The sequence below is a fragment of the Oryx dammah genome, unplaced genomic scaffold, assembly GCF_014754425.2.
Source record: "Oryx dammah isolate SB20612 unplaced genomic scaffold, SCBI_Odam_1.1 HiC_scaffold_6, whole genome shotgun sequence".
NCBI classification, from domain to species: Eukaryota; Metazoa; Chordata; class Mammalia; order Artiodactyla; family Bovidae; genus Oryx; species Oryx dammah.
Window position 1 is genome coordinate 7,011,021 of NW_024070190.1, and position 19,742 is coordinate 7,030,762.

The window sequence follows — 19,742 nt, forward strand, 5'->3', positions numbered from 1 at the left end:
GGCTTGTGAAGTCTTATGTTGCATACCTTTCCTCAGTTCTACCCTTTCCCAAAAGTTGATTTTTCAGCTTATATATAAGGGTTTTCTTTTTCTCCTAATAGGTAATCAAGTCATGAGGTAAACAGTTAACTATTTAAACCATGTCCAAAAGTGTATCTTAGCTGTGTGATTTTATCATTAGTTGATCTAAGGGAAGGTTACCTGGGATTTTGTGGGTATTGTTGTCGCTTTTTCTTGGGCACCATCTCATCATTTGGGGGTCCATGAAGTTCCAGATGTGACCCTGTGCCTGTGAGGTTGGCAGGAAGCACCTCATGTTCACTAGTTTCCGTTGCCCAAACCCACTGAATGCCATGGTTCTAAAAGTATTTATGTTCTTGTTTGTGTTGCCCTTGACACAGCAAAAGACAGGCTTCCAAGTGCCATGAAGGCTATAACTAAAATAATTGTTGCTTGAAAATATTTTCAAGGGAATCTTATGAAATACTTTCCTAAGCTAGCGAAGCACATCTGACTTTGAGCATTGTTTCTGTTGAATCTCCCAAGATAGTCTGCTAAGATGCATTCTACATACCAAATGATGAATACGTTGATTGGTTATAGGGAACCGTTACCTATAAGCCCTTTATATATTAGAGAAGAATGTCTTCAAAGGTGATAACTGATCCTAAAATAACTGATTTTGAGTCGTTTTTCACTAAATGTGCCCATGTCATCTTTATATAAGTGAACACCTGTATTTCTATTCTCTAAATTGATGGCAGGGAGAATAAATATACAGTTTATCCAAGGTAGTATCAAACCATTCAAGAACATTTTGTGAAGAAGTAGGCCAGCAGAAGATTTCTGTTCTACCCATGGAAATTATTTTCTGATCCCTCAGGGAATCATCTAGTAACACTGACTCTTAGAATCATTGTAAAGTGCAAAATCTAAAATTTCAGCACCCACTGTAGGGTACCTATTTTCTGTTTACCCCATAAATATTATTTATAGTCATGAAGTAAAAAAATACACATACATATGTATATATATTTTAACAAGCAAGGAGGGAGCTCTAGCCTTGAGTTAGATATTCTTGGATTAACTGTCAGTCCTAGAATATTGACACTGACCTTGAGACAGCCCCTTATAAGAGGAGTAGAAAACAGCAACAAGGGACAGAGCAAAATGATGTTGCGGGGGGGGCAGTCCCAGGGAGGTTCTCGCCCAAAAGGCCGGTCCCGGAGAGTGAGGATGAATCAGATGGGGCCAACTCTTGCCTGGATATACAGCCTGGGTTGGAATTCCCTGGGCGGTCCAGGATCCTTGAGACTAAACTTTGAATATGGCATCCCTAGACTGGCATGGTGATCCAGGTCATCCAGGAGAAACGAGGAAGGTGCTTGCATTCTATTCCACTAATAGAGGAATCCCTACAAATAATTTTCTAATGTAGTAACAAATATACAAAACCAAGCACACAATTTACAGATAAACAATGAATATGTGAAAAAGTTAAGCTTACTAATAGTTATAATAAGAGAAATGCAATTAAAAGCAACCTTGATTGCCATTTAAAACTTGGGAAATTTTCAAAGATTTAGAATGACCACTGAGACACAAATCCAAGCAGAGAAGGAAAGGGCTTAAGCCTTTCTGAACAGTCAGTTCTTCAGTCCCAGGCACCCTGAAGCATGGTCTGCAAGGATGCTGGCACATTTCCGTGGCCCCACAGACTCCTGGCCCTGTGGGGAGGGTCCCAGAGGCAAACCAGAAGGGGCCCAGACCCAGGACTCATGCCCTTGTTCAGAGCCATCTTGTTGCTGTGATTGTGTTCAGTTGAAGGCCACATGCCCTAGCTAAACAGAAGCCACTGCCACACAACTTAGGCCGGTGGTTCCAAGGAAGACTGGTATTGCCTGGTCATTTGAGTCTTTAAGTAAAAAATATATATTGTTATGTGAATAAGACACTGGACTATGAAGCACTTAAAACAGATGAGCTGCAGCTAATAAAGTCAACATAGGTATGTTTTAAAACCAATGGTGATCAAAAAAGGCAAAATAGATCGGATGTCTAAAGAACAATAAGTACCACATTTATAAAGTTTATCGACATGAAACCCAATATGTTGTTTATTGTTATAGTAGCATATAGTAGGACATAAATTCTAAATACACAGGAAACAAATGCAAAATTCAGGATAATAACTTCTGAGAAGGGAGAGGAAATAAGATGTAAAACAGTATATACACTATGTAATATTTAATGTTTTCTATATTTAAAAAATAAGCTGATATTATAAAATGTTAGGATTAGTTTAACTGAGTGGTCAGTATACAGATTTTCATTGTATTTATACTTTCTACTTTTCTGTATTCTTTGAAATATTGAAATACTTTATGACAGTATAAACCTAGTATAAAACAAATATTATACCCTGTGGACATCCGGCATCTGTGAACAATGTGGACCTTGGAACACCAGTTTGCAAGCTTTGATTCTGAAAATCAGTCCACAACTATTGATGAGTAATACATTGCCATTGGTAGCATCAGGAGTCAGTGCAAAGCCTTTGCAAGTACACTATCAATACTGTAAAATTATTAATATTCACTGATCCACTATGAGGATTCTGGAAATTTATTCTAAAGGAGTGATATAGAGGAGGAACAAAACTTATGTACATAAATTTAAAAATTATGAAATAAAAATAAAATTTATTTATTTATGGCATCTAACATTTTGCAAACATTGGAAACAATTTTAAATATCTGTCAATAAAGGATATTCAAGTAAATTATGGTATACTAACTGTATAGAATATCATAACACTTAAAAATCATTTTGAATACACTGTCAAAAATGAGAAATGCTTATGGGAGAATGTATGAAATGAAATAGAGAACTATTTATATGGAGATAATCACAGCTATTAAAGTACATGTATATTCGGCCAGACTGGAAAAGAATAGACAAAAATGAAAAGCTTATCAGTTGATGAGATTACGGTCAATTAAAACTTTTTTTAATGTTTAACTAGTTCTACTCTTTAGAAAAAGTTGAGCTAGGTTGAAAAAATTTGTTTGAGAAGAATGTTTGAGTCACTTGGGTTGTTTTGTTTTTGAGATAACAGTACTAGAATACCTTTTGTCATGGCTTTTATCTTATACTTATTTTTTAAATTTTAGCCTTCAGAGATAGAAATGGAGTCTCAGATACATCTGTATGGGCACACAGAAGAGATAACCAGTTTATTTGTCTGCAAACCATATAGTATAATGATAAGTGTGAGCAGAGATGGAACCTGCATCGTATGGGATTTGAACAGGTACAGAAGATTTCCAACTCTAAAATAGCTGTTTTTAATGTTCCAGTTCTTACTGTGAGAAACAGATGCATTTTTATTAATGTAAAATAATATCTTTACATTATAATAACTTTAAGCATGAAATACAGACTTTACCTTTGTAATCTGATTGAATTAATAGATCAGTTAGGAATAGAGTCAGGAATCCCTTATAAATAGTAGGTACATATACTTACCAAAAGAATTATATAAATAAAAGAATGTAATTATATTTAATGTTCATACACAAATTCATGTCTTTGGTCTTTCAGATTATGCTACGTACAAAGTCTGGCGGGACACAAAAGCCCAGTCACGGCTGTCTCTGCCAGCGAGACTACAGGTGACATTGCTACAGTGTGTGACTCAGGTGAGCTGGCCCCAGACCCAAAGCACGGAGCGCTTGCACTAACGTGTGCTCAGCTAGCTTAAATCACCATAGGTTACATCATCATAGGTTAAACCGTCCGTTACAGCCCTCTGGTCCCTGCCAGACCTGAATACTTAGGGAATACCATGTATGTGTATTCAGTTCAGTTCAGTTGCTCAGTCCTGTCTGACTCTTGCGACCCCAAGGACAGCAGCATGCAAGGCTTCCCTGTCCATCACCAACTCCCGGAACTTACTCAAAGTTATGTACATTGAGTCGGTGATGCCATCCAACCATCTCATCCTCTGTTGTATGTGTATTAAAATGCAATAAAGAAGATTGAGTCCATCAATTTAGGTTTGTGCTGTGCTTAGTTGCTCAGTCGTGTCCGACTTTTTGTGACCCCATGGACTGTAGGCTGCCAGGCTTCTCTATGGGGATTCTCCAGGTGAGAATACTGGAGTGGGTTGCCATACCCTCCTCCAGGGCATCAGCAGAGGATCAGCTTTGTATTATATGTGTCTTCTAGTTCCTGCAAGACAGTATTACAGAATAACAGTGGAGGTATAATGTGCCCCAAATTTACATGAGAAAGATAGATCTCCTAATCAAAGGTCTGACTTTTAGTTTTATTTTCATGTATATGTATTAAAAAACTTGATACATCCAGTATCAAGAACAGTTGGCAAGCTCATAAGTTTTCTGTTTGCATTTCCATTAATTGAAAGCATTCTTCAAAAAACTGTTTCTTTTTGTCCACTCAGAACAGGTATCTTTGACACATCTGCAGTGGGTGGTCTTTTATCCTTTGCTTGCATTTTTTATATTGTTTTTTCCTGACACCAAATGTGTGGTCTTTCCAGACACTAAACTCTTCTCCGGTTCTGTGACACCAAATGGGTGTCCAACAGTGCAATTCAATTCTGACACTAACTAGTTGAAGTTGGCAAACTTGGGAGTCTCAAGGTCCCCACCAGTTTCAGTAATTCTGACAACTCACAAAACTCAATAAAACACTGTACTTACTACTGTAGTTCATTACAAAGTGAACAGCCACAAGAAAAGGTCCAGAGGTCTGTTCCTGTGGCGTCAGAAGGCACCACCCTCCTGGCCCATGACTCTGCTCATCAGTCTCCTCCCCGTTGTTTAGGGGTTTTTCTGAGGTTCCATTATGTACACCTGGTATATTCAATCATTGGCCATTAGGAACTGACCTTTGCCTGGAGCCCCTCCCCCCTCCCCAGAGGTGGGAGGTGCTGTAAGGGCAGTTTCTCTGCTGGCCAGCCCCCACTTGAAGCTGTCTAGGACCTCCCCAGGAGTCATCTCCCTAATACAAAAGACAGTAAATTAACAAGAGTTTAGGAGCTCTATGCCAGGGTGGTGGGTCAAAGTTCAAATATATATATATATTTATTTATCTCTTTGAATTTTTTCTATTTTACAAAACACTCATCATTCTTATATTCAAGAAAAGTAATGTCTTCAGTCATGCTTCAAGATTTCAGATGTGAAGTATTAATATTTGCCAGGCTTTAGCCCCCAGTCATAAAGTAATGAATGTCATGAACACATTCTTATTCCCCAGTCAGCATAACTAAAGGGAAAGATCTTAAACAGTTGACTTTGGTAATAAAAGTGTGCACAGATGGTTGATGACTTTGCTAACCATTCTTCCTTGATTTGTACATTGGAGGCTTTTAGTGTGTCACACATATCAAGAGGGAATCTGGGGGGGAAAGATAGTGATAACTTATCTAGAGTTCTCTACTTTCTTGTTTTGGCAACATTTGGAAGTTAGAACTGACCCTGAAGGAGCTGAATTTTGTAAAGTTAATTACTTTCCTGTTGCCAGTAGTGATTTATATCTATGATATTATATCAGCTAGTCATATGGGAACAAGAAACCAAATTACTTTTGCTTATATTTACCAGATCACTAGCAGGGTATTTCAAGTGTCCGTAGGCAGTACACACAGTATAATAGAGTAATGGGTAGAACTTTCTTCCCACTTTGAACAAAAAGGCCTTCTCAACTTGTTTGAGGCCTCTTGATACATATACAAGAGGAGTCATAAAGAGCATTTGGTAGAGAGCATGATAAAAGTAATGACTTTTTAAAAGAGGACAAATTCATGTTTAGTGACCTGGACTACCTTTCATTCTCCTATTCTTATACTCTAGGAAGGGAAGAAAGTTAACCAGATTTAACCTATCAAAAAATGTTGACTTTAGTGAGAACCATCCAAGTAACTTTAAAATCAAAATTTAAGATAAATATATATGTATGTATACAATATATAATATGTATATGTGTGTATATACACATATATAATCTCAAATTTTTCTGTATTGCAGCTAAAGACACACTGGCAAACTCATTCTTTCCTTATCCTGATTTTCCAGGGCTTATTATGGGATGTGGTTTTTATAGTGATAAGATATAAAATTTATTAAACTATAAATATTATAGTAGATGGTTTCTGTACTTTAAAAAATCATTCTGCCACTATATCAAAAATACATGCATTTCAACTAGAGTTCATAGCCTTTTCCTGTCACCAGTGGTACTATAAAGTTAATATAATATTGTAAAATTCAGAGTAGTGGGTAGTTCTCCTACCCCCTCAGTTACTTGACTGAGCATAACATTTTCAAGATTTATCCATGTTGTTGTCAGAACTTCATTACTTTTTATGGCTGAATAAAAATGAATTCCATTGTTTAGATATACCACATTTTGTTTATCCATTCACCTCTTGATGAACATCTGGGTTGTTCCCACCTTTTGGCTGTTGTGAATAATACTGCAACACACTAGGCATTTTGGTCTGTGGTATTTGATGGTCTTTAGCATTTCTGTAGGTGAAGAAGTATTTCTAATACTTATTTCTTTGCTATAAAATATGAAATCCTTTCACTGCCTTAATAAAGGAGAGAAATAAATTCTCTACTTTAATGTTAGTTCTAATGGAGAGATAAAGTGTGGTTACACATACTGTGTCATCCCAACTTTATCATGCCTCTTAACCCTTCTCTTTATCAGTATGAGAACATTTCTCCAGAAAGGCTGGACACATCACCATAGGCTCCAGACCACCAGCCCCAGTTATTGAGGATGGCTAGCAATTACTGCCTCCTCCATCTCCTGGAAAACTACAAAAAATTGATTACTCCTGATCTTTGAAAAGAAAAATTCATTTAATAAGACATTGATTTATAAGATTTACTCTTGGACATTCTGAAGAATTAGCTTTCTTTTTAAGAATTAGTTTTTAACTCAACTTTTACTGTAACTTATTTTTTCTTCAGAAGTCCTATAACTCACTTCTTAAAGATACTGTAGTTTCACAGAATATTTTCTTCTCTTTTTGGAGGTTACTTAGCTTTATAGGTACTTTCAGAATTAGATTTGGCAGTTTAGCATATATGCTAAGATATTATGACTACAAAGAAATTCATGGTTAATTTACATTGTTGCTCTACCTTGTAGGTTAATTTTTTATTTTTATTTTTTTCACTAGTCATCATCTCTAGATAAATAGGCCAACTCTGTGTGCCTTATGCAGTAATTTCACTTACACACTCCAGTCATGAGTTGCCTATGAACTTCATCAAACAGACAAGCGAGGCCCTCAGGGATTCCCCTCTGGGGCCCAATGTGGGGGGGCTCTGCAACACGCACACCCTGGTGACCTGTGGGGTTTTGTGGTGTTTTAGCTGGTGGAGGCAGTGACCTCAGACTCTGGACAGTGAATGGGGACCTCGTTGGACACGTCCACTGCAGAGAGATCATTTGTTCCGTGGCTTTCTCTAACCAGCCTGAGGGAATATCTATCAATGTGATTGCTGGGGGATTAGAAAATGGAATTGTAAGGTAAGAGGAGTTTGATTTCTTTGTGTCCTTTTGCTCATAAGGACATAGCAGTTTCAAAAAATATTTTTTTACTATCTAAACATAATAATATTTAATATTTAGAGATTTAAAATCACCTTAGGATATAGGTTCTTCTGGTGTTTCCTTTTTATTACTAAATAGTAATTTGTACATTTTTGAAATTTTATATTGTTTAACTATAAATGGTTCAGTTCAGTTCAGTCACTCAGTCGTGTCTGACTCTTTGCAACCCCATGGACTACAGCACGCCAGGCTTCCCTGTCCATCACCAACTCCTGGAGCTTACTCAGACTCATGTCCATCCAGTCGGTGATGCCATCCAACCGTCTCATGAGCTGTCATCCCCTTCTCCCACCTTCAGTCTTTCCCAGCATCAGGGTCTTTTCCAAAGTGTCAGTTCTTTGCATCAGGTGGCCAAAGTATTGGAGCTTCAGCTTCAGCATCAGTCCTTCCAGTGACTGTTCAGGACTGATTTCCTTTATGACTGACTGGCTTGATCTCCTTGCACTCCAAGGGACTCTCAAGAGTCTTCTTCAATATCACAGTTCAAAAGCATCAGTTCTTCAGCGCTCAGCTTTCTTTATGGTCCAACTCTGATATGCATACGTGACTACTAGAAAACCATAGCTTTGACAAGATGGACCTTTGTTGGCAAAGTAACATCTTTGCTTTTTAATATGCTGTCTAGGTTCGTCATAGCCTTTCTTCCAAGGAGCAATCATCTTTCAATTTCATGGCTGCAGTTACCATCTGCAGTGATTTTGGAGCCCAAGAAAATAAAGTGTGTCACTGTTCCATTGTTTGCTCATCTATTTGCCATGAAGTGATAGGACTGAATGCCATGATCTTCATTTTTTAATTGTTGAGATTAACAATATGAAAATACACAAAGTATTCTTAATCCCATACCCACCTGAGCAAACTGCCTAGAATTAACCATATTAATTGTTTATTGTGTTTCCTTACCAGATGATTTTTAACAAATAAACACATCGGTTAAATTTTTAGTAAAGGAAACTTGAGTTTGTGTAATTAGATGATGACTTTTTTTCTTCCTCTAGGTTATGGAGTACTTGGGACTTAAAGCCTGTGCGGGAAATTACGTTTCCTAAATCAAATAAACCTATTGTAAGGTAAAACCTCCCCCACCCTTCCCTGTTTCACACTATACTCTTTGACTGTTTTTGTTGGAGAGATAGTAAAGCACATAGAAGTAAAGAGGAACATAAGGAGGATCATTATAAACAACTGGCCATTTATCGAACACCAGGATGTATGGGACCCCATGGCAGAAGGAGGCAAAGCGTTTGTGTTCATGGAGCTTAAAATCTGGGTCAGGAGCTCAGAGCCTCACAGAAGGGCATGCTGGGATCATGCCTGGGAAGGCCTCTTGAACTGTGGAAGTTATATATTTTTTCCTTTCATTATTGAAAATACCATGATGGTGACTGATAGCTACAGGAGTGTGCTAGACAAGACTGATAAACAACCTGTTACCTCTCTGCTCCATAAACAAATATGACTTTAAAAACTCAATTGCAGTAAGTGATTCAAATTTTACTGCATTAAAATAAATTTATTTTTAGTCCACTAAATGTAAAGTGTAATGAAATGAAATTATATATTAATAACACATTTTTTATCTTTTCCTCTTTCAGGGAAATAAAATACCTCCATAAAATAATCCTCATTTATTTCTATATAGAGAAAATGTAGTACTGTTATATTTTTTGAAGTTTCCGATACTCATGTATTTGTTAAGTAATAACCCTAAATAGGAAAGGAAAAGAAAACATGCAAAGAGGGATCAGAGTATGCCAATCTTTTTATCTTGGTTTTCGTCTGTATCAGCTGGTTAGAATGAGCACCACAAACTTGGCAGCAGAACCATTAAACTATATTATTACAGTCAAAGCCACTCGTAGGTGGTCGTTTTATCTGTCTCTCTGCTCCAGTAAAGGCTCTTAACTTCTTACACCAATTTCCACTTGATCACCAATATGCTGATACAGGTTTCAGAGACACAACGTAGAAATGGGACTTTTTTTTTTTAACAGCCTTACATTTTCCTGTGATGGCCACCATTTGTATACAGCGAACAGCGATGGGACTGTGATCGCCTGGTGTCGGAAGGACCAACAGCGCTTGAAACATCCAATGTTCTATTCCTTCCTCAGCAGCTACGCAGCCGGATGAGTGATGAGAACTCTGCACTCTCCACAGCACTTTAACTCCAGGCTACGTTTACTGACTTGCCAGTTTCAGGAGGTCAAACCTGAAGACAGGGATGACCAAACAAATCCAAGTAATGATACAGTCTGTCCATCTCCACAAAATTCTGCTGCCTCACAAGGTCCTGAAAGGAAAGTTTTGTTCTAATTTAGTGATGATCTGGAGAGTTGTATCAAGGTTGAAGTCTGGCAGAGTAAATTAAAATCATATCCTTGAAGTTTTTTTTTCCATAGTGGAGTCTAAAGAAAAACTTAACATCTATTTCTGTTTTCTATTATTTTCTATTATTCCCCAAAAAAATCCCAGTAGAATTTAAATTAGTTAATTGTTTACATAAAATTTGCTCTAAAAGATTATATTTTTTAAAGTTTTCTGCCAAGATAACACACACACCCGCCCCTCCCCCCAAAAAAGGAAGGATAAGGAGAGAGAATTCAGGACTTGATTATTGCTTTCTTTGAGCAGTAAGGAGTTCAGTAGGTGCCTCTGCACCAAACATTTTTTGGAATATCTGAATATTTGAATCTCAGTGTTAGGCAGTTTTTGCCTGTTGCCTTAGCTCAAAGGAGAACCAGAATTTGTTTGACAGCCACAAACAACACAGGTATCTTTGATTTTCAGACACATTCTGTTTGTTCATAAAAATCGTACTTAAAATCCGCAACACTAGATAATGAATATCCTTAGTTGAGGCACTAAGATTTAATAAACAAAATGATAATTCTTTTTAATATCTGGCATTACAGAGCATTAAATGCTTAACAGTTTGCAACAGAAAGCCTCCACTACAAAAGAAGTTTGCACAGGTATTAGCAATGCAATCCAGATAAGGCTTTTAATCTAATATGCTGGAGAGTTTTCTTCCCCAAAACAGAATTACAAAGAAAAGGAGATAGCTTCCTTTGTTTTAAGTAGGAGGCAGAATCATTCTTTTAGAAAGCAGTTCCCACTGTTTCTGTTAACCTATTCTAGGAACAGTAGAAAAATCTGTGTATGCCACAGCAAACTTACACATGATAAAGACAGAATTCCTGAAAAGCCTGAAATAGTCTATTTCTATCAGGATAGTACTTGGGGTGCTGCTTTATTGGCTTTGAAAACACTGTAAAATAAGCTCAGTAATGTTACCATGAGATAAAAAAATATATTCCTGGCTAAGAATAACTTGCGTGTTTGTTATGGAAATTTACTTCATATAGTGTTTACAGAAGTACTTTTGTAACTTCCAGACTTTCTAAAACATTCTGCTTAAAAACTGTATAATATACAATTCCAAAGTCTCTGCTCTCAAGATAAACACAAGAGGAAGCAAGTGGCCATCTGTGCTGGTAACCTTCCATTGCATTCATAGGTAAGAACACTCCACGGCTACATTCAGATCATGGTTTGCACAGACCAGCTATCAATTCTGAGGTCCAATTAGGTGCAGAGATGAAATTACTCCTATTCACGTTGAAGTGATTTGCTTTGTTTAAAAAAAAAAAATGCAGCTATTGTCTAGCATTCATTTTTCTACTGAGAACTTTAAATTAGTTCCTTATTAGAACAGGATGCTACTCAGTCTTTTTTTTTTAAGCTGAATTTCATCATTTATCTGAAGAGAAAATATGCAAAATAACTGGTCTTGTTAAGAGTGCAATATTATATTTTTATGTAAAAATAAAAAATAAATTGGGGGATTATTTATTCAGCATGACTTAATATGTATATGTCTGAAACACACCGTAATGTGCATGCATGCTGTAGCAAATATTTCTGTAAATTATCACAAGCTCTGTTACCTTTGTATACACTGCCACTTCAAACTGGGAATAAATTTCATAAAAATAGATTTAAGAACCTGTTCTTAATACAGTTTAAATATTATGACCACATCTCAAATTGGTGGCTTTTCTTGGTAACTCATATAGTTTCTCTTTAGCCCCCCTATAAATTTATGTCACTGGAAAGGATAACTTTCATTTCTGAATTGTGGTCTTTGTGAGAAATTTTATGTTTTAACCTTTAAATGGAGTTTAGACAAATCCTAAGGTAAACCATTCATTTTTTTTAAAAAAAGAATGTCTGCCCCTCCCATCATCCTCCCCCACCAATAGCACATCTGGACTGGGCCCCACTAAGTGCTGAGGTACAGTGGTTCCCTGCACTCCTAGAGAAAATGCTGTCAGTAACACAATGTGAATTGTTACAAAACGTGGTCAGTGCTGTGAAAGAGGAGCAGACAGCCCTCTGAGAGAATATAACTGAAGAATTCAATCTAGATCAAGGGGATCCAGAAAAGTCAAATTGTCATTGACAACGAATGGATGACGAGAACCCTGACAGGTGAAGATGGACTCAGATGTGTTCCATGCCATCCGTCTGCCAAGGACTGAGAACCATCAGCGAGCAGATGTCCAGTGAAGGAAACGCCTCGGCTTCTCTGGAGGGCCCTGCAAAACAGTGGCTGAGTCCATCCGCCCAGCCGCACTCCAGGAGCACAGAAGTACTCTTTCTTTCTGCTTTGCATCTGTGGTGTCTGAAGGATTCTCAAGCCAAGAGCACATCTGCTTCTCAGTGTCTGTTCCTAAAAGAACTCAGGAGCAGCGTGTGTCAGTGTGATCCGGCCCAGCTGGACATCCTCGCTTTACTTGCAAGCCTGAGATGGACTCTTCCGCTCCGCAGCACACAGTGCAAGCCCACATATAGGTGAGGGGGAGGGAAGGGCAGTGGGGAAGCTCTTCCCAGCCCCTCAGACAGGATCGGGCACGTTCAGGGTGGTATGGCCGTAGACTTCCCAGCCCCTCAGATCTGTTCGTCGCCAGTCTGGATGACCTGTTAATTTCTTGAGTCAAAGACAGAAGAGCTGCAGGGGTTCCCATTCTAGAGGGTGCCATAGGGCGATCCTGAGCCTACCCCCATCCACAGACACCCTGACTCTCCAGCTCCACACTGAACAGTTCCCTCTGAAAGAAACCCAAGAGCTTGCGAAGCAAGTCTTGAGAAGCTGGTGAGCAAAACTCACATCAGAATGGATAGGAGAGGCTGAGACACGCTCTCACCACAAACCCCACTCCCAGCCCAGCAGCCCACAGTCAGGGCGGGGGGCCAACGGTTCCCAGATGCTCCCTGAGGAGGGGAGGATTTGAACCCCACATCGGTATCCAAGCTTTTAAGATCTGTACCTGAGAGATGCACCCCCAACCAAAACATCTAGCTTTAAAAGCCAGTGGGCCTAGTCTTATGGACTAGGTCCATAACACCCATGAGCCTATAGCATCTGAGAAACAGGTCTCCGGGGGCTCTCCCAGACCCACCAGGCTAGCACCCCAGGGCCCGGCACGGAGGCCTCAGACTGAAAGGTGCCAAGTCTCTGGGTAAGAGGCTTGTTGCGTATCTCGAAAGCCTGAGGGGCAGTCATTTAACACACTTCTAGAGGCCACTGAAATACTCCCCAAAGACAGCCAAGACTGGCAGGCACCATCGTGCTCAGCTGCTCTCCTCCCAGGATCTCCTAGGAAGGCACAGGTCTGGGGCCCCAGATTTTGTGGCTGCCTCCCAGAGGGATGCCCCTTCAATCCCCTAGCTCTGGTAGCCAACCAGGCTTACTTTCCCAAGCTCCACGGGACTGCAACAAACGGAGAAACAGTTCTTAACTAGCCACCACCCAGGGAACGGTACAGAAGCAGCAGACAAGCTCCCTTCTTTCCAGGAAGGAGGCCTGTGACCTTATTTTCACAGCTATGGGGCAGGAGAGGGGGTGCTGCTTAAGCACACATCTTGAGGTCACTGCAGGCACTGGGGAGGCCGGTGGGTATCACATTCATACTGGCCCTCTGTCCTGCCCAGGTTTCCAGCGTCTCAGAGAAAGGCACTTTTGACGTCTCTAGCATTGCCACCCAGAGGCCACATCCCTTGAAAGCCTGGCTGTAGTGGGCAGCAGCACTTGTGTTCACAGCTTCAATGGGACAGTAGCAAAGGAACACTTCTTAACTATGTCCTAGGGCTTCCTGTGCCTCTCCCAGTCTTCCCCAGAAAGAAGGCTACTTGTGTGCCTTAAAAGCCACTGCCTGGGGGTCCAGCCTCCAATCAGCCTTTAGAAAAACAAAAACCTTTAGTCTCGAAGGCCTTCACTCACTCCCATGGAGCAAACTCAAGCAGTTACTGCTGAGATCAGTAACTTGTAGGACTCCGTTCCTCCTTAAGGGAAATACACAATTTGATGCAAACTTTTTGAGCTGTTCTATGAGCTGCGACAGCGCAGAAGCGGCCGAAAGGAGCTACCCCATATCCAAAGTCAGGGGCGGTGGCTGAGAGTGCCAGGCTGCGATGGCGCAGGAGTGGCTGAGAGGAGCTATCCCCCACCCGAGGCCAGGGGCTGTGGCCGAGAGGAGCAACCCCACGTCCAAGGAGCGGTGGCTGCATAGGCACAGGAGGGCCAAAGGAGCTACTCCACGTTCAAGGTCAGGAGGGGCGGCGGTGAGGAGATACCCCTCGTCCAAGGTAAGGAGCAGTGGCTGCACTTTGCTGGAGCAGCTGTGAAGAGATACCCCACATCCAAGGTAAGAGAAACCCGAGTAAGACGGTAGGTGTTGTGAGAGGGCATCAGAGGGCAGACACACTGAAACCATAATCACAGAAAACTAGTCAATCTAACCACATGGACCACGGCCTTGTCTAACTCAATGAAACTAAGCCATGCCCTGTGGGGGCCCCCAAGATGGGCGGGTCATGGTGGAGAGGTCTGACAGAATGTGGTCCACTGGAGAAGGGAATGGCGAACCACTTCAGTATTCTTGCCTTGAGAACCCCATGAACAGTATGAAAAGGCAAAACGATAGGATACCGAAAGAGGAACTCCCCAGGTCAGTAGGTGCCCAATATGCTACTGGAAATCAGTGGAGAAATAACTCCAGAAAGAATGAAGGGATGGAGCCAAAGCAAAAACAATACCTAGTTGTGGATGTGACTGGTGATGGAAGCAAGGTCCAATGCTGTAAAGAGCAATATTGCATAGGAACCTGGAATGTCAGTCCATGAATCAAGGCAAATTGGAAGTGGTCAAACAGGAAATGGCAATAGTGAACGTCGACATTCTAGGAATCAGTGAACTAAAATGACTGGAATGGGTGAATTTAACTCAGATGAACATTATATCTACTACTGCGGGCAGGAATCCCTTAGGAGAAATGGAGTAGCCATCATGGTCAACAAAAGAGTCCGAACTGCAGTACTTGGATGCAATCTCAAAAACGACAGAAGGATCTCTCTTTGTTTCCAAGGGAAACCATTCAATATCATAGTAACCCAAGTCTCTGCCCCAACCAGTAATGCTGAAGAAGCTGAAGTTGAACACTTCTATGAAGACCTACAAGACCTTTTAGAACTAACACCCCCCAAAAATGTCCTTTTCATTATAGGGGTCTGGAATACAAAAGTAGGAAGTCAAGAAACACCTGGAGTAACAGGCAAATTTGGGCTTGGAGTACAGAATGAAGCAGGGCAAAGGCTAATAGAGTTTTGCCAAGAGAACACACTGGTCATAGCAAACACCCTCTTCCAACAACACAAGATAAGACTCTACACATGGACATCACCAGATGGTCAACACCGAAATCAGATTGATTATATTTTTTAAATCCAAAGATGGAGAAGCTCTATACAGTCAGCAAAAACAAGACTGGGAGCTGACTGTGGCTCAGATCATGAACTCCTTATTGCCAAATTCAGATGTAAATTGAAGAAAGTAGGGAAAACCACTAGACCATTCAGGTATGACCCAAATCAAATCCCTTATGATTATACAGTAGAAGTGAGAAGTAGATTTAAGGGCTGATAGATAGAGTGCCTGATGAACTATGGATGGAGGTTCGTGACATTGTACAGGAGACAGGGATCAAGACCATCCCCATGGAAAAGAAATGCAAAAAAGCAAAATGGCTGTCTGGGGAGGCCTTACAAATAGCTGTGAAAAGAAGAGAAGCGAAAAGCAAAGGAGAAAAGGAAAGATATATGCATCTCAATGCAGAGTTCCAAAGAATAGTAAGAAGAGATAAAGCCTTCCTCAGTGATCAATACAAAGAAATAGAGGAAAACAACAGAATGGGAAAGACTAGCGATCTCTTCAAGAAAATTAGAGATACCGAGGGAACATTTCATGCAAAGATGGGCTCAATAAAGAACAGAAATTGTATGGAACTACCAGAAGCAGAAGATATTAAGAAGAGGTAGCAAGAATACACAGAAGAACTGTACAAAAAAGAGCTTCACAACCAAGGTAATCACGATGGTGTGATCACTCACCTAGAGCCAGACATCTTGGAATGTGAAGTCAAGTGGGCCTTAGAAAGCATCACTACAAACAAAGCTAGTGGAGGTGATGGAATTCCAGTTGAGCTATTTCAAATCCTGAAAGATGATGCTGTGAAAGTGCTGCACTCAATATGCCAGCAAATTTGGAAAACTCAGCAGTGGCCACAGGACTGGAAAAGGTCAGTTTTCATTTCAATCCCAAAGAAAGGCAATGTCAAAGAATGCTCAGACTACTGCACAATTGCACTCATCTCACATGCTAGTAAAGTAATGCTCAAAATTATCCAAGCCAGGCTTCAGCAATACATGAACTGTGAACTTCCAGATGTTCAAGCTGGTTTTAGAAAAGGCAGAGGAACCAGAGATCAAATTGCCAACATCTGCTCAATCATCAAAAAAGCAAGACAGTTCCAGAAAAACATCTATTTCTGCTTTATTGACTATGCCACAGACTTTGACTGTGTGGATCACAATGAACTGTGGAAAATTCTGAAAGAGATGGGAATACCAGACCACCTGACCTGCCTCTTGAGAAGTCTATATGCAGGTCAGGGAGCAACAGTTAGAACAGGACATGGCACAACAGCTGGTTCCAAATAGGAAAAGGAGTACATCAAGGCTGTCTATTGTCACCGTGCTTATTTAACTTCTATGCAGAGTACATCATGAGAAACGCTGGGCTGGAAGAAGCACAGGCTGGAATCAAGATTGCTGAAAGAAATATCAATCACCTCAGATATTCAGATGACACCACCCTTATGGCAGAAAGTGAAGAGGAACTAAAAACCCTCTTGATGAAAGTAAAAGAGGAGAGTGAAAAAGTTGGCCTAAAGCTCAACATTCAGAAAATGAAGATCATGGCATCTGGTCCCATCACTTCATGGGAAATAGATGGGGAAACAGTGGAAACAGTGGTAGACTTTATTTTGGGGGGCTCCAAAATCACTGCAGATGGTGACTGCAGCCTTGAAATTAAAAGATGCTTACTCCTTGGAAGGAAACTTATGACCAACCTAGATAGCATATTCAAAAGCAGAGACATTACTTTGCTGACTAAGGTCTGTCTAGTCAAGGCTATGGTTTTTCCAGTGGTCATGTATGGATGTGAGAGTTGGACTGTGAAGAAAGCTGAGCGCCGAAGAATTGATGCTTTTGAACTGTGGTGTTGGAGAAGACTCTTGAGAGTCCCTTGGACTGCAAGGAGATCCAACCAGTCCATTCTGAAGGAGATCAACCGTGGGATTTTTTTGGAAGGAATGATGCTAAAGCTGAAACTCCAGTACTTTGGCCACCTCACGCGAAGAGTTGACTCATTGGAAAAGACTCTGATGCTGGGAGAGATTGGGGGCTGGAGGAGAAGGGGACGACAGAGGATGAGATGGCTGGATGGCATCACGGACTTGATGGACCTGAGTCTGAGTGAACTCCGGGAGTTGGTGGTGGACAGGGAGGCCTGGCATGCTGTGGTTCATGGGGTCACAAAGAGTCGGACACGACTGAGCAACTGAACTGAACTGGTAGACCTGAGAGTACACTTTCATCAATCGGAAGAACTTACTGACCAACTCTCCAGAGAAGGAAATTTTCAGTGGTCCAAGAACAGCAGAATCTGTGTCTCCACCAAAGCTTAGTCTAGACCTCTGTGTAGTCAGAGGCAGATCCTCAACTGAGACGCAAGCTATGGGCAACCAGATGTCAGTCCCCTTGGCCAGCCCATCAGGGTGCATTCTGAGTCACTGGAAACTATGGCTCCACCTCAGTGATGAAGAAACAACTTTCTTCTTTTGTAATACTGTCTGGCCAGAATACCAACTAAGTGACCAGGAGAAATGGCCAGAGAACGGCTTGTTAAGTCATAGCACCATGCTCCAGTTAGGCTTGTTCTCTGAGAGAAGAGAATTGGCGTGAGATTCCCTATGTGCAATGCTCTGGCCTTTAACCAGAGCAGGGACTCCAGGAAAAGTGCAGACTTAGGCCTGCTGTCTAACTCAAGGAAGAAGACCTCACTCTCCTTGTGGAAAGGACCCCCTGAAGACCCCTTATATTTATTTCCCTTTGCCCCGAGTGCTCCAAATACTCACCACAAACTTCAGAAGGTGACAGTGGGGCCTAACACCCCCACCTCCCAAATGGTTGAGGTGGCCTTTAAAAGGTTTTCAATAACCAAGATGTTACAGAAGAAAAAGATGAAGAAGCAAGCCGCCTGGTCTGTGGCAGTGCTGCCCATCACCTCAGGGAACCCAGGAGGAAAGAATAACAAAGCCTCACAGGTCAGCACCCCCTGCCACCAACGTGGGATGTGGGACAAGCAGGCTACCAGCAAAGCTGGCTCCTAGTCAGTGCACTTACTGCAAGAAAGAAGGAAGACCTGAGCTAAACCTCCTTCCTTTCAGCTCCCGTTAAGTAAAGAAGCAGACTGGGGGCTCCCCAACTGGTCCATCGAAACCCCCCATCTTCCTTGAGGAGCCCTAGTTACCCTAGACATTGGGGGAGAGCCAGTTGAGTTTTGTCTTGTTTGGCCATGCCGCATGGCATGTGGGATCTTAGTCCCCCCACTCCAGGGATTGAACCCACATCCCCAGCACTGCAAGGCAGAGTCTTAACCACTGGACCACCACAGAAGTCCCCAGTTGTGTTTTTGTTAGACAGCAGAGCCACATTCCCAGTGTTGACAACTCGAAGGGATTCCCTCTCTAAGACATCAAAAGGGTCTCAGGAAAGGAAGATACAAAGAAGTGTTGCCCTGAAAATTCCCCAGATGAGGCTCATTTGACAATCTAAAACTGGTTTTGCACTCAGGCATACAAGCAACATCAGGGGGTAGGGGAGAGTTGACCGAGGCCAAGGTTTATACCCTGCTGAAAAGTCATAAAGATGTTCACTGAGAGCAGGAGGACTGAGTGCACTGATAAAATAAAAATTCACATTTTAAGGAAAGACAAGAAAAAATTAAACATAAAACTCTTTCTCCGCAGGTTAGGGCCTCCTCTTCCCTCCTCACAGTGTGCACGGTGCATCTGCGTTTACCGTGGCCCAGATCTTCCCCATGGCCACCTCCTGGCACCAGCTACATAACTTCTCCAGGGGATCTTCCTGGGATTCTTTTACCAGTGAGTCACCTGGGAATCCCAAATGTTTACTTAGGATCTTATTAATGTTACTAGCTATATTATGATTATTTCTTGCGTTTCCAAATGTATGACTGAGCCTCAGATAAAAATTAAGATGATTAGGCAACTTGAAGCAACTGACCAGATTTATAGTTCTATAAGAGCAGTGACTGTAATGGTTTAACTCTAGAAATGATAAGAAGCAACCAGAAGGAACCATTTTCAGGACCATAACAGACTAGATAAGACAGGTGGTCCAGAGGCTTGGGATTACTGTTAAGGTGCCCTAGGCCAGTAAATGGCCTAGCAACGAAATCCTTGCCTGACCTGGGGGTGGGCATTCCAAGCATAGGAAGACAAAATGCTTCCCAAATCTTGGTCGAAATTAAGACCAAAAGGGAAGGGTCTGTACCATACAGAATGTTGCTTGCCATCCAGTTCTCCTAGAATCAAGTCCCTACAGTCACAGACTTATAATACATTTTGAAAGGAATTCAGGGTGAAGATCAGGAT

At 41.1% G+C, this 19,742-nt stretch overlaps 1 protein-coding gene across 1 annotated transcript in view; it reads left to right on the forward strand.

Moving 5' to 3' along the window:
• Nucleotides 1-9,842, forward strand: part of LOC120865417 (lysosomal-trafficking regulator-like) — a 164,800-nt gene extending 154,958 nt beyond the window's left edge. The window contains exons 49-53 of the mRNA XM_040242693.1: nt 3,174-3,313; nt 3,604-3,701; nt 7,419-7,575; nt 8,658-8,729; nt 9,654-9,842. Coding sequence (XP_040098627.1) covers nt 3,174-3,313; nt 3,604-3,701; nt 7,419-7,575; nt 8,658-8,729; nt 9,654-9,792 — 606 coding nt within the window. The 3' untranslated portion in view covers nt 9,793-9,842. The remainder of the gene's footprint in view (nt 1-3,173; nt 3,314-3,603; nt 3,702-7,418; nt 7,576-8,657; nt 8,730-9,653) is intronic.
• The last annotated feature ends 9,900 nt before the right edge of the window (nt 9,843-19,742 follow it).